Below are 13,295 nucleotides of genomic sequence, written 5' to 3' on the forward strand. Positions count from 1 at the left end.
TCTCGAAAAAAGAAAAAAAAGTCAGTAAGTAGCATCAAAAATGGCTGATAAATTCATTTTAAATTTTTGTGAGGTTATCTTGGGCTACACTCTGAATCCAGAGAGTTATAAAAGGACAAAGTGGGTACCATGAAGAAAGAAGAAAAGTGCTGCCTGTAGCAGATGAAACAAACAGATCTGAGGGCATCTTGGTACCCAATGACAGTAGTAGAAGATGCAGGTGCTGAGACAGTCAAGCGTTCTTGATCATCTCCCCACTACTGGTCCTCTCTATTATATACAGTTTTTACTTTCTATTAGAGTATCGTCTTTAGATCTTTTATGTGTGAAAGCAGCCTTTACAAAATGCTACTGCTCTCTAGGAAAATTCATATACATACTCAGTAGTTTTTGGTCCCCCAGCTGATTAATAGACATTTCTAGTATCCTTGCTGCAGCTCCTATATGTACCTAAAGTAAGAATTCATTGTGTGCCAGTTATCTGATTGAAAAAATTGTAAATTAACAAAAATGTTTGTTCAGAGTAACTATCTATCTGCTGTCCCTTAGTTGGTAATACAGCAATTTCTTTAGAATTGACCTGATGATTGGCCCAGTTTAGAATAATTAAAAAAGAAATAAAGAATGATTCTGTAATACCAACTTCTGCCTTAGTAATAGCTCATTCTTGGAAATTATAGCACTACAGCACACAAAATCTAAGAGTAGTTTTGGTTCTTGGGCATTGAAGGTGAGTAAGATCCTGTCTCTGGTGTGCCCAGGCACTGTGGCTAATGTTCAGGTCACAGCTGTCATCTGTTTGCAAAAGGTCTGGTTTTCCTGTGGAGTGGGGGGGGTGGAGAACCATAGCACTAATACGTGTGGAGTCCATATCTGTAACAAGGAGACGATTCCAGTGACCTGCATGGAAATTATCTTCTACACTGTAGCAGCAGACAGTCTGACCAGGCCAGGGAGAACCCTAGAAAGTTGTTTTCATCCCTCTTCTGCTCATCAACCTTTCTTGTATCTAGCTATACACCAACTCTTTCTGGCCAATGGCAGCTTTTGTCCATTCTTGACACTGCTGGCTTTTCTGGCTTCATGCTGCTTCATCTCAGAGAATAAAGCTTCTGAGAGTAACGGGATGTGGTCTGCCGGCCATCTTCCCCTGGCTGGTCTCAATACCAGCTTTCTATGGTGAGACTGTAGCATGATGAGGGGAAGCAGCACAACTTCAGAAGGCAAGAGTTTCATCCCTTGCCTGATGAAAAGGGATATAAAGCCGTGCTTATAGCCTATAGGGCAAGACCCTGTGGGACAGTGTCAGTGTGCCCTGTGGCACTCAGGTATTTGTGCATGCAGCCGTGCCTTTCACCTACCCACCAGTATCCAGTACATACTCTGCCCGGAGATAACTGGGGAGAGCAACACTGAGAAGTGCCATCTGGACAGCACACATGGCTTTCCTCTAAGCATGGCTCTTCTTGACTTAAAATATACAATGTCCTGTAGTTGGTCCTGGAGTATGTACTTAGACATGAAGTAAGGATGTTTACAGCTTGGCAAAGAATGTAGGTTTGGCCCCAACTCAGACCAGTCCCCACAGATTCACAAATATCTCTTGCTTTGTGGCTTGCATCCCATGTACTTCCTGATGACACCTGAGTGACTACCTATTATGAGTTGTCAGTTTCTTTTTCATTGTTAAGAACTAACAAAAGGAACAATTTCAGGTTGTTCAAGTTTGTGTGTGTGTGTGTGTGTGTGTGTGTGTGTGTGTGTGTGTGTGTGTGTGATCATGCTGGCCAAGTTAGTCTTGAGCTCCTGGGTTTCACCTCCCTGGTAGCTAGAAGTACCAGCCCCAGCCTTTGATATTACAAATGAATAGGAATCTAGGAATATGGTGTTCTACCTCAAGAAGTTCTTGCTTTGATGGATGCATAGTATAATGTTGTTATTAGTCTTTAGTGTTAGTAAAAATATTCACATGAATAATAACTTGGAAACTGGTTTTGCTGTCAACTTTGGAAAAAAGAATTTCAGTTTACTATGCTTAGTTTACACCACACAGAAAATGACAACCATATTGGTCTGGAAACATTTAACTCGAGGTTTTTCTGTTTGTGCAGGGATAGCGCACTGACACATAAATGTAGATGGGCTTGATTACAGAAAGTAATATTCTCTAAAGCAGGCCCAGGGTTACCATGCACCTTCACTGTTAGCGTGAACATCCTAAACTTGATCTAATTTAACCATCATAACTTAAATGTAAAACAACCTGTCTGAAGATTTTTCAGTATGAAAGCCTGGATGCAGGGCAGTGCCTGAGATTCACTTAAAGGAACAAAGCAGATCTTGTCTGGTTATTAGGACTTGGTTTTAAAGAACTGTCTTGTTGTCAATGTTATTTGTACAATGTTGTTCACATTTTCTATTTTCATGCTGGTAACTGATTGTTTCTCCTGGTTAAGTTCCGGGTCTAGGGCCACATAAAGAAATCATCATTGGAGCTTACTATGTACCTCACTACTTTTGCCTGGCTTCCTAACTTACTTTTGGAGCCTTTGTGGTTTTCTTCATGTATATGAGTTGTTTTCTAGTCCAGGAAAGTCTACCAGTTCAGCAGCCCTTCAGCATGAGCCTACCTGTTCAGAGGGCATGTTTATTTATTTTGATGGTTCTTCAGACACCTGGTGCCCTGGGGAACATTGTGAAAATTCAGAACCCTCATCTTGGAAATTGGAGCTTTAGGAAATAGAAATGACTCGTTTATGGCTTCTAGTTTGTCTTCATGTCCTGTTAGTTGCAAATCCTAAGAACTAGGCACAGACCTTCCTTGGCAGTCAGTCCTAGTCAGTAGCCAACAACAGAGTCCTCAACAGTACAAACTCATTGTGGTGGGTCCCACTATCCATTGCAGTTGTATCCAACTGAAGAGTAACCTCAAGGAACTTTGAAATGCCTTGTGAGTTGTATGTCATATCAGTGTGTGTGTGTGTGTGTGTGTGTGTGTGTGTGTGTGTGTGAGATTCTTTTTTTATTACTATTATCCTAAGTGTAAGACTGCCATATAACTTCCCAGAGGGTATAATGAACAGTCTAGAGGAATCTAGACACTAGTGTGATGGATCTACTGATGAAGGTCTATAGCAACAGGATTTCTTTCTCCACCAACTAAAAGATGTCAGTGAAGGAAGAAGTAGTAAGAGAAATCTTGGGAAGTTCCAATTGAACCATCATACAATATGGAGGAAGTTGGATGTCTACTCTTGGGTTCTTAGCCTCTTTAATTAAAAACTTAAGAACAGGCTCAAACAGAAATGCAAGAAGAATTTACGAGGGTTTAAAAGAAAAACCACACAGTAGGCAAACTCTAATTCTTGCATCTGCCCAGAGGAGGTGAATGAAAAATGTAAGCCAAAGAGGTCAGCCCAGTGGCAGGGAGTTGAGCCTTAAAAAAAGAATAAGGAAGCTCAAAGCATTAGGGAGTTTCAAAGCATACTTGGGCTCTGAACACTATCCAAAAGCAAACGAAAGGAGAAAAGGAAAAAAAAAAAAAAAAGTTAAGTCCTTCTGAGTCAGGACTCAGTAGGTCAAACAGACCCTGCCAAACCCTTTGGCAGTTCCTGTGGACTCCACTAGGGGATGGGAATTCTAGAAAGGGGAAGTACTTAACTTAGGGTGAACCTGCCTCTCTTGGGGTGGTCCCCTAGTCAGGTGCTTGACCTGCCCAACTGAATTAAGTCTCGGGAGGAAATGGGGCATCTTTCCTAGAGGTAGATCCCATTCGTTACTATAACATGTGATCTGAGTTCTGTTCCTTGGGCCCACATGGTAGGAGGAGAAAACCTACTGCCCATGTTGCCATTTGACCTCTGAAGGCGTACATGCACATGCTCACATTAACATATTAAATACATGAGCATAATTTTTTTAATAGGTATCTACTTACCACAAACCACAGAAAGACTCCTAAAACCTGTTAGGAGTTGTTTACAGGAACCATTCAAAAACAGCTACACCACCAGGAAATCCCCTGTGCAGACTTATAGGCACTATACCACTCTCTCACAGCACTATGCCATTTGCTCACAGGAAGTTTTACCACTCAAGAGTCCCTCCTTAGTTCACTGGTGGAAACAGCCATACCAAAAAAGGAACCCTTTGGTGTGTTTTTGAAAAGCATTTCAAGTCAGACAGGAGACCTGAAATGGCAGAGGGGATCACTGAATTGTCAGAGCACCAGCTACATGTAAAAAGTGTGGCTATTCTAAGTGGTACTGAGCAATGCCTCCCTGACTTGGTTTGTTGAGATTAAAGACTTGTGACACTGAGAATAACCTCTTCAGAAATTCCTACCACCACGTCAGTATGGGCCCAAGGATGAAGTGTGACCAAGGGTCCATGCATAGCTCTGGTCCTGTTCAACCAACTTTATTTAGAACCCAGAAACCCACCCTACAAAGGCTAGAGTTAGGGACCTCTACTGTGCTGAGGCCTGGAGGTAATAATACTCACATGGACTTTCTCTAGTAGTGGAAGAGCTTAATAACTTAACCAACCAGCTCTGCACCATGACTCTTCCCATATCACCAGTGACCCAGTAGTGCTGGATAGTTGATGGATAGTTGAGAGGTAGGAGATGGGTACCAACCAACTCATGGTCAAATACATGAATTCAAGAGTTACCTGTGAAATCCTGTTGTTGCCACCCCAAAACTAATTGGAATGAAGCTTAATATCGGTTGTATAGTATTCCCTAATCCCCCCCCCCGCGCCCCCTCCCTCCACCCATGGCTTTTCTGTACAATATTGCTTCATTCCAGACAGTTTATCTTTTTTACCTGGGAGGAAGTTATTTCCATTAGAATTGGAACACAAGCTACATATTTTGCATTTAAAATGTTTCATGTGATTAAGCACTGAAACATTATTACTTGTGCTTCTTAGGAATGTGAGCTTCCAACTGATTCTTCCTTTGTGTCCAAAACAATGCCTTTAATTTGGAAACAAGTAAGGGAGTTCTCTGATTACCAGACACACAGTTAGCTGAGACTAGCAGCCAAGTCCTGGTGACTGGGCTGGACAGCAGCACAGCTAACACTCTCCCCTTCAGCCGCTGCTCCTCACAGTCTGGCTGCTCGGTGGTGTACGCCGAGGCTTGTGTAGTGGTACATGCCATGTCAACACTCTGCGCTCCTTTCCCCACACCCCAGCCCCAGACTCCTCCCTGGTATGGCTTTTATCTTCATAGGTTTTTTTTCTTCTGTCCTTACAGAGCTATTAAGAATGGCAAAGGATTACACAGCAAGAAGGAAGTACCCATCCACCGAGTTGCAGACATTTCTGGGGTGAGTTGTGGCCTTGAATCCAACTGTTGGTTCAGCCTCCAAGAGCCTGTGCGTTTCTTACTCACTAAAGGACTCTGCTTATCTGTTTTCTGTAGCTCTGTGCTTTTCAAGCCCTAAATGTGAATTTTGCAGGGTATGTTTAAGACGTGTAATAACTCTGGTTTACATTGTGGAAAAGCGTAATTTAAAGCGCCCATTCTGTTTCTTTACCTGAGCTGTCTCTATGTTGCTTCTTCGTTATTAACTGTTATGAGTTTAGAAGATACTTTATACTTCCTCATTGTACTGAAGTAAAATTAGCTCTCTGGGTTTTTTTTAATACCTATTTTATTCTGTGAATGAGAAGTCTTCATGTTAAAAGGTCAAGTGTAGGTTATAAGAGAAAGTCTAAGAATTACTTGTGACTTCTTAATGAGTTCTTTTCACAGCTTGTCTATTACTGGAACAGAATGGAGGAATATGTGACCATCCTTAAAGATAATAAGTAAAGACAATATATAGAAGAATCAGTGACAAACGATTCTGAGCTTCTAACAGGCTCTGTCCCTAGCAATGTTTTGCAGTAAAGTCTTGTCCTTACTAAGATCTCTTCTGACTGAGCAGTGTCCTGCTTGCAGAGGATTTCTTGTAGAGAGAGACCCTACATTCAAGTGAGAAAGAGAAAACAGTGCTGTGAAGGGAAGCACTGCCAGCTAAGAGGAGGCGAGTGATGCCGGTAATGCCAGTGTTGACTTCACTCTGGTGACCAGGGATGGCACCTAGGGTGCACAGTCCTTTTCAACTCCTATCGTGTGTGCCATAGGTGAGGAGGACCACATTGCATCAGAAACTGAAGGAGAAAGGACCCTTATTCTGAGCACACAAGGGATGTGCCTTGGGCTTCAAGATGACAATACCAGTGTAAACAAATTTTCCATTGCTCAGCCTGGGCCCAAGCAGGGCAGAACTGGAGTGTTATGCCTTCTCCTTATGTCATGTTTACATGTCTCGTCACAGCCTATCCTCTTGTTCCTATTGTAGCTTATGAAAATTTGTCTGGACAGATCTCCCATGTGTGGGTGTCCTTATACCCCATTAGAAACAATGGGACTTCAGTGAGCTTTTCTTTGAATATAGCTAGTTAGCCCATGCAGCAGATTAAACAGGGTTGCCTACTTCCCCTGAGCTAAGTCAGTCTCAAGGTTGGGGGTCTCTTGTACTTAGGTGAGATATAGTGATATGCATGGTTTTGTGACTTAGAATCTTGAGAAGATGAAACTTCCTGGTAGTGGCCGTTCAGCCCTTAGTGTCCACAGTGCATCTGCTAAGACTATTGTTGCAAGGGATGGTGTGTCCAGCATGTGGCTCTTTAGCCTGATATCTTTGTGGCTTAGCATGCTGAGTTATTCTAGCATACATGTTATTAATTTCTATAGGTATGTGCTGTGGTATTGTCAACAGTAGTTTCCTTAATGTTCTTTTGCTTAAGAGGTTGGTATAATCATAAGGCAATTTGGGGGACTGTTCAGCTCCAGGGAAAGAAAATGTTATAAATGCTTGTTTTGTAAAACACAATGGAGGACCATCTGCCTATGGAAATGCTTTTGTGAAACTGATACTCTAGGGCCTTTCTAGAGCTCAATGAAACCTTGGAAACTATGTCATTTAAAATTGAAAACAAATTTTAAACAGATTAGTAAATCACACTAGTATGAGCTGTACTGCACCGTGTATCCACCCCCCAAGTGAAAGAACAGCTTGCTGATAGGCTCTTCTGGTAGCCTGAGGTTGATAGGCTCTCCTGGTAGCCCGAGGTCGCATTTGGCTTCCAGTTTGCCCTGGCAGTGAAGTCCTCAGGAAGCTAGCAGGGCAGAGGTCTGATGCCATGGCTTTCCTCTTAGGACCCCAGAGGACAGAGTCAGGAAATCTTTGGTGCTGCCTCTCTCTGTTACTTGCTATCTCTAACCCTGCTTCTCTCTGGTGTTTCTTAACCCTTTAGTTGCTGTTGTAGATGTCAGTGGTGCTAGTGCAAACTTGCCTTCATTTTTATCATTATCATGATTGATAAGTATTATTCCTAACCCACCGACTCACCCTTAAACTATGGCTCATTTTTGTACCTATTTTAAGTTTCTTTTTTTGTGTGGAAAAAAATGGTTTGCTCTTAAGTTATTTAAAAATAAATGCCAGTTAAATGTCCCTCAGTGACCACATAAATAAAAGAGGGAAGTTTGAGCAGGTGGAAGACTGAAAGTGAAAAGCTATTCACTTTAAATAGATGTCAGATATGACCTTGTCTGTCTGGATCACAAATTAGTCAGCTAAGACTGCAATTTTTTCGTGCCCTGTGTAATAGAAGAGGTTTGTCTTTCCCCTTCTCACCTCCCTGTCCTTCCATCACAGTGTTAAGTGTGAGTATGGGTTGGGTGCCCTTGTGCCATTTAAGTGAGATGTATGTGTTTTCTGCTCCCTAGAGCATGCTGGCAATTTTGCTGTCTGAGGGACAGGTAGGCATGTAGGGTCATGGGCAAGCAGTGTGCAGCTGATGGAAAATAGACCCCTGAGTAATGACAGTGTAATGTACACTTATATAATAGCTTCATAAAAGAATCTTAATCTCTTTTAAACTTTCAGCTGAGGCCCCCCCATTGCCCCATACTGACTCTCCCTATAGTTTCAGGTCATGATAAATGGAAGATTTTGTTGAGCTGGCAATGTATGCACTATGATGCCAATTTACTGTGAACTGTTATTTCTGCATAATTCTTCCCTCTATTCTCCCACCACAATGCATATCTTTGGAGAAAAAAAAAGATAGGAATAAGTACACACTCTGTCTCCTAAAGAGATGTTCTCTGCAGAAGATGTCCTGTCAATGACTATGAGGCAAACAGCCTATGAGATTTGTCTCAGAGTTGACTGCATCTCGCTTTAGAAGTTAGGTCTGTACCCATTCTTCCTATCTTCTCTTGGGTTGTAGTTTCCCCGAGCCAAGGATAGGATACATTAGAATACTTTCATATGGAGATTTAGCAAAAGCAGTATCTTCTTTGCTAAATTGCTGGTGGGAAGTAAGATCTAGGCATGGGAGTGAGTGATTAACTGGGCTTCTTAGGAAGTGAGACTCTAGCCTGGTATATTCTAAGAAGCAGATCTTTGTTTATGAATGGCAGGTATATTTAGCATTAAGTTGAGTCTTTTGTAAGATAACTAGATTACCTATGTCATATCAATTAGTTGGACACTTTTTACCAAGTGGTAAGAAGTTGACCCATGTGTATCTTTATTTTCAGAGTGGCTTCTAAGGAAGAAAAGTACTCATTGTTGAGCTAGAAACTTAAGGTTCTAAAGAAATGATTGTTGAGCTGGCAGAGGAAAGAGGATCACCCAGTGAATTCCAGGCCAGCCACGGCTACATAGTGAGACACTGTTTCATACAGAAGAAGTGGCAAGCTTCTATACTTTCTCATTTTCTTATTTTCTGTATTTTCTGTATTTTCCAGGTATAGAGAGTAGACTTTATGAGCATAAGCCATTTACTTTTCTATAATCTGGTTTTCTTTCAGGGCAAGATCCCCTTGAAGTAAACCCAGGCACAAATGTGACTGGCCTGGTTTGAAGGGAAGTCCTATGATGAGCGCTCCGTTCACTCATCTATTCTGCCTCTCCTTCCCTTGCTACTGTAGAAAGTTGGGCTTTACATGTCTGTAGAATATACTGCTGTTCCATATCTTAGGTGTATTATTGGTTTTGCCTCAGCCTGTTCTGCAATAAATACAGTATTCTATAGATAGAGTATAAAACAGAAAATCAAATGGGGCTGGCCCATGGCTAACTGTGTTCTGGTAGATGAGACAAATCAATTATGATTCAAAAGCGAGAGTGTGCAAGTTTCCCACTCCTCCAGGGCAGCAGCACTTTGAGTACATGTTGCTTCCTCTGCCTCCATCTCTTCCTCTCCCATCTGTGCGTTAGGAGTTGTAATGAATCGGGTGTGTATTTGTGACTTCCTCTCCTGTCATCTCTGGTCTCTTTGTTCTGATGCTCGAGGAATTTTAATGATCGTGTGTTGTTGATTGCTGACACAAAGAGTGGTCAGAGCCTGTGCCCAAACCCTCTTCAGCAATGTTTTCTCTAGCTATACTGCTGGGCTCCGTGTTTGCTGTCCTGAGTTACTTCACTGTCTGGTCCATGTTCTCTCAGGCAAGCATGTTGTGTTCCATAAACCAAAGTGGAATCTTGGTCAGAGCTGTGGTGGTGACAGTGTTCAGGACTCCTGCCTTTCCGATATCTATGCTTCATTTGACAGTTCGAGTTCTTCCTCACTTAAGAGAAGATGCTTTCTCTCTTCTCTTCTGTTTTGAAACGGTTGACCTGCAGTATGCAGCTAATTGACTTGGATTCTCTCCACACAAGAACATGCCCCACAGCTCTGCAGCACTCTGAACCTCTAATGGCAGGAGGACTGCTAGATTAGCAGTCTCTCCCAGGCTGCAGAGGTCTGAGGTATTCTGTTCTGTTTTGTCTTGTTTTGAAATGGACGCCCACTGTGCAGCCCTATCTGGCCTTGCTATCTCTTGCTTCACCAAGACTGCTGAGACTATACTATGTGTGTACTCCCATATGTAATTTCTTTGTCTTTGCTGTTTCCTTGATCTTTCCTTTTCTCCCCTTCTACTTCCTCTTTTATTTCCCTCCCTCTAACCCCGCCCCCACCGTCTCTATAGAAAAGTTGGATGTCATCAACAAGACATTGATTGGGGCAGAAAGTTGGAACTAGTCAGTTGCCGTCACACTTGTGGAGTTTGACGGGGGAGGGAGGGTTCAGCTCTGAGCCACATGAGTCCTGTGTGGATAATCCTCCCCCAACCCCTCGTTTAGTTCCCCAGAATTGCAGGAACATCACTCTTCCTAATAAATCAGAAAGCATTTATGGTTTCCGTGAGAACTTTGCCAGGATTATATTTCAGCATTGACTACAGTCAGGGGTGGTTGTGTTTAAGTACTTCTTAGAGAGTTTTAATACATTTTTTGAGTTGTATTTCTTTTGTGTTCTTTGCACAATGTAAGGCACCAAATTTAGGACGTGGTCTCTAGCTTTTATTTAGTTTTGCGTATCAGGAAAGTTGTTCAAGACTCTGAACTAAGGAGGAAGATTCCTGAGTGTACCCTCTATACACCGTGGACGCGGCCTTATAAGCTCTCTTGTGGGGATGCAATTCTGGGAGGTTTGCTTTGTGGCTTTTCCTGGTCTGTTTTGCACCTTTGTGGCTCGAGAAGATGGCTTGTGAAGGGCTGATCGTGATGCATGTAAGTCCTGAAGACAACAAGTAAGTCCTGAAGACATGTCCATTAGAGACACAGCTGATCTCTGCTGTGAGAGAAATGTGTTCAGATTTGACATTTTCACTCTATATTTTCATAAAGTGAGACTTAGAATGTTTTCTTCAGCATTCCTAGTGACCTATATATGTCTGTTCCTTACTTGCCTCTCAATCTTTGCCTCATCAATAAATGCGTTAAAATGAAGCTCTAAACTGTCTGACCCCATAATACCTGTTTGGACTGCCATTTTATTCACTGGGAGATTTACCAGGTGGGGGTCTGAGATCAAAGAGAAGGCCAAGTGTTCTGCCACTGAGCTAAGTCTCAGGCCTTGGGATATTTGAGAACAGGGTCTTACTTGGTAGCCCAGGATGCCTTGAATTATGGCATCCTCTTGCCTCTCTCCTTAGTAGTAAAATATATCGTGAAATCCAATATGCCTGGCACTCAAGTACTACCGCAGTTAAGATTAGAGGTTGGAAATCTAGACATTGAAGGCAAGGTACGGTATCTTAACCATTGATTGAGTGTGTCTTAACTCTGCTGCTTAAAACCTCTGAAGAAATGCTGGGTCAAGTGACCAGCCTGAAAGGTAGATCACTGTTAGAGGCAGGACACTTTGTTCGCTACCTCAAATGAGGAGAACCTTTTCATTCCCGTGGACTCATGAACCTTGATGGTGTGTTTCTGCCGTGAATTGTGATGTAGAAAAGTTCTCTGCTGCCATATGGATGGATGGATGGATGGATGGATGGATGGATGGATGGATGGATGGATGGGTGGACAGATGGACCTATAATTTTTCCCATGCTCCTTCTGATTTCTTGTTTAATTGTGACTTTACATAGGAGTCATGTGTCCAAGTTTGCTGTCTTGGTGTGATAAATACCATGACCAAAAACAACTTAGGAAAGGCTGTAGTTCATCTTGTAGCTTACAGTCTATAACGAAAGCATGTTAGAGTAACTAGAGGCAGGAACTGAAGCAGAGACTATAGAGGAATGTTGCTTTCTGCCATGCTTTTCATGGCTCATTCAACTTGGTGTTTTGTTTTTAATACAACCCACGATAACCTGTCCATGGGAACACAATCCCCTTTGAACTTATCTCCAGCCCAGCACCTTGTAACTATCATTAATCAAGAAAAAGCCCAACACAAATTTGTCTATTGGCCAATCCCTAATAACAAGATTCTTCTCAGTTGAGCTTCCTTCTTTGAAGATGATGCTGGCTTGTGTCAAGTTGACAAGAAACTTGCCAGCACAGGGTCCTAGATCCCATTTCAATAAACAAAGCTATGACCATTCTTTTGTCCAAAGAAAGTAGCAAGGAGATTGAGAGAGTCCTGAGGCATTTTTCCTGAACCAGATGTTCTTTCTTTCCAAAGAGAAGTGCTTCTGCACATGGATTCTGCTGTCACTGGTTCGTGTTCACATTCTCCCATTCCCTGAACACATGGATATTACTCTGTGATTCTACTTCAGGAATCAAGATTGGCTAAATGAGCCCAACATGGTAAAAACAAATGAAAGTAGGGTATTGTGAAGGCATTCACTAGTGTTACTGGCTCCTGCGTTGCCATGTGACTGGGTTGTCTGATGCATCTGTCCCAAGCCCACAGTGATGTGGTAAGCCCTGAAGTACTCCTGTACTGCCCTGGCTCCTCTCTCTGCTTTGTCATCGTTAACTGCTCAGCCCTAGACTGAACCCATTTCTGTCCTGTGGCTATTGCTTATGTAAACATTTCAAAGTAAGTCATTTTACTAACATAGACATTCTGCTTGCTTGTATTTTAAGCCTTTATTTAGCATGTTTCTAACATTCCCTACAGACTGTGTCGCACAGAATTTTGGAAACTCTGCAATGTTGACATGCAGATATTCTTGACTTAGAGCTCGGGGTACCTTTGAAGTTCCCAGTAGGTAAGGCTCTCTTCTTCAGGAAGTAATATTCTCAGGAGGAAATTATAGAATTCCTGACACAATATTGGATTTGGAAGGTCCTGAGAACATAAGCTGTTAGCAAGGTTTCTAACTTGGAGAAAGCCCTGTGTTCTCTGTGCACTGCTGCAGGGTGCGTGGATGCCTCCCTCACAGTCACTCAGTCCTGGTTACTTGCTCTTGGCTCATATTTACATAGTCCATGGTTTAGTGGACTCGTTTAAGGACTTTGCCTGAATTCCCTCTTTATCACATCTAGAGGGCACGTTCTTTTTTGAGTGGTGTCTCCTCCCCTCAGGACCAGTCTTTATGCCCCCTTTTGTTTATGTCCCCTTGCGTCCAGCCTGCCCTTTGATCATGCCGCTTTTTAGCATTGGCAAATCATATTACAGTGATCTTGTATATGTCGATAAATAAGTAACTTGTCAACTTGTTTAGAGGTATTCTCCTTATTAACTTCTAAATCCCTAAGGGGAATGGATTGCTTTTATATTTATTTACAGTTACTTATTTAGATTTGATATGTCAAGTAATGTACCTCAGGGGATAAACTTATATTTGAAAAAAATTAATGCTGGTTCTGTAAGTTCAGAGTTAACTACTGGTTATCCAACTAGAGAGGCTTGTAAAGAGATGCACAGGAGTATGTGCTTGTAGAATGGAGTCAGTACAGGCAACATAGGCTCTTTTCTCAGTTCACTTTGTGTTCACTCAG

At 42.2% G+C, this 13,295-nt stretch overlaps 1 protein-coding gene across 1 annotated transcript in view; it reads left to right on the forward strand.

Moving 5' to 3' along the window:
* The window catches only part of Snd1 (staphylococcal nuclease and tudor domain containing 1), a 405,547-nt gene that overhangs the window by 233,704 nt on the left and 158,548 nt on the right, over window positions 1-13,295 (forward strand). Inside the window, exon 14 of the mRNA XM_021191040.2 lies at window positions 5,264-5,336. Within this exon, the coding sequence (XP_021046699.1) occupies window positions 5,264-5,336 (73 nt within the window). The remainder of the gene's footprint in view (window positions 1-5,263; window positions 5,337-13,295) is intronic.

The sequence above is a fragment of the Mus pahari genome, chromosome 2, assembly GCF_900095145.1.
Source record: "Mus pahari chromosome 2, PAHARI_EIJ_v1.1, whole genome shotgun sequence".
NCBI classification, from domain to species: Eukaryota; Metazoa; Chordata; class Mammalia; order Rodentia; family Muridae; genus Mus; species Mus pahari.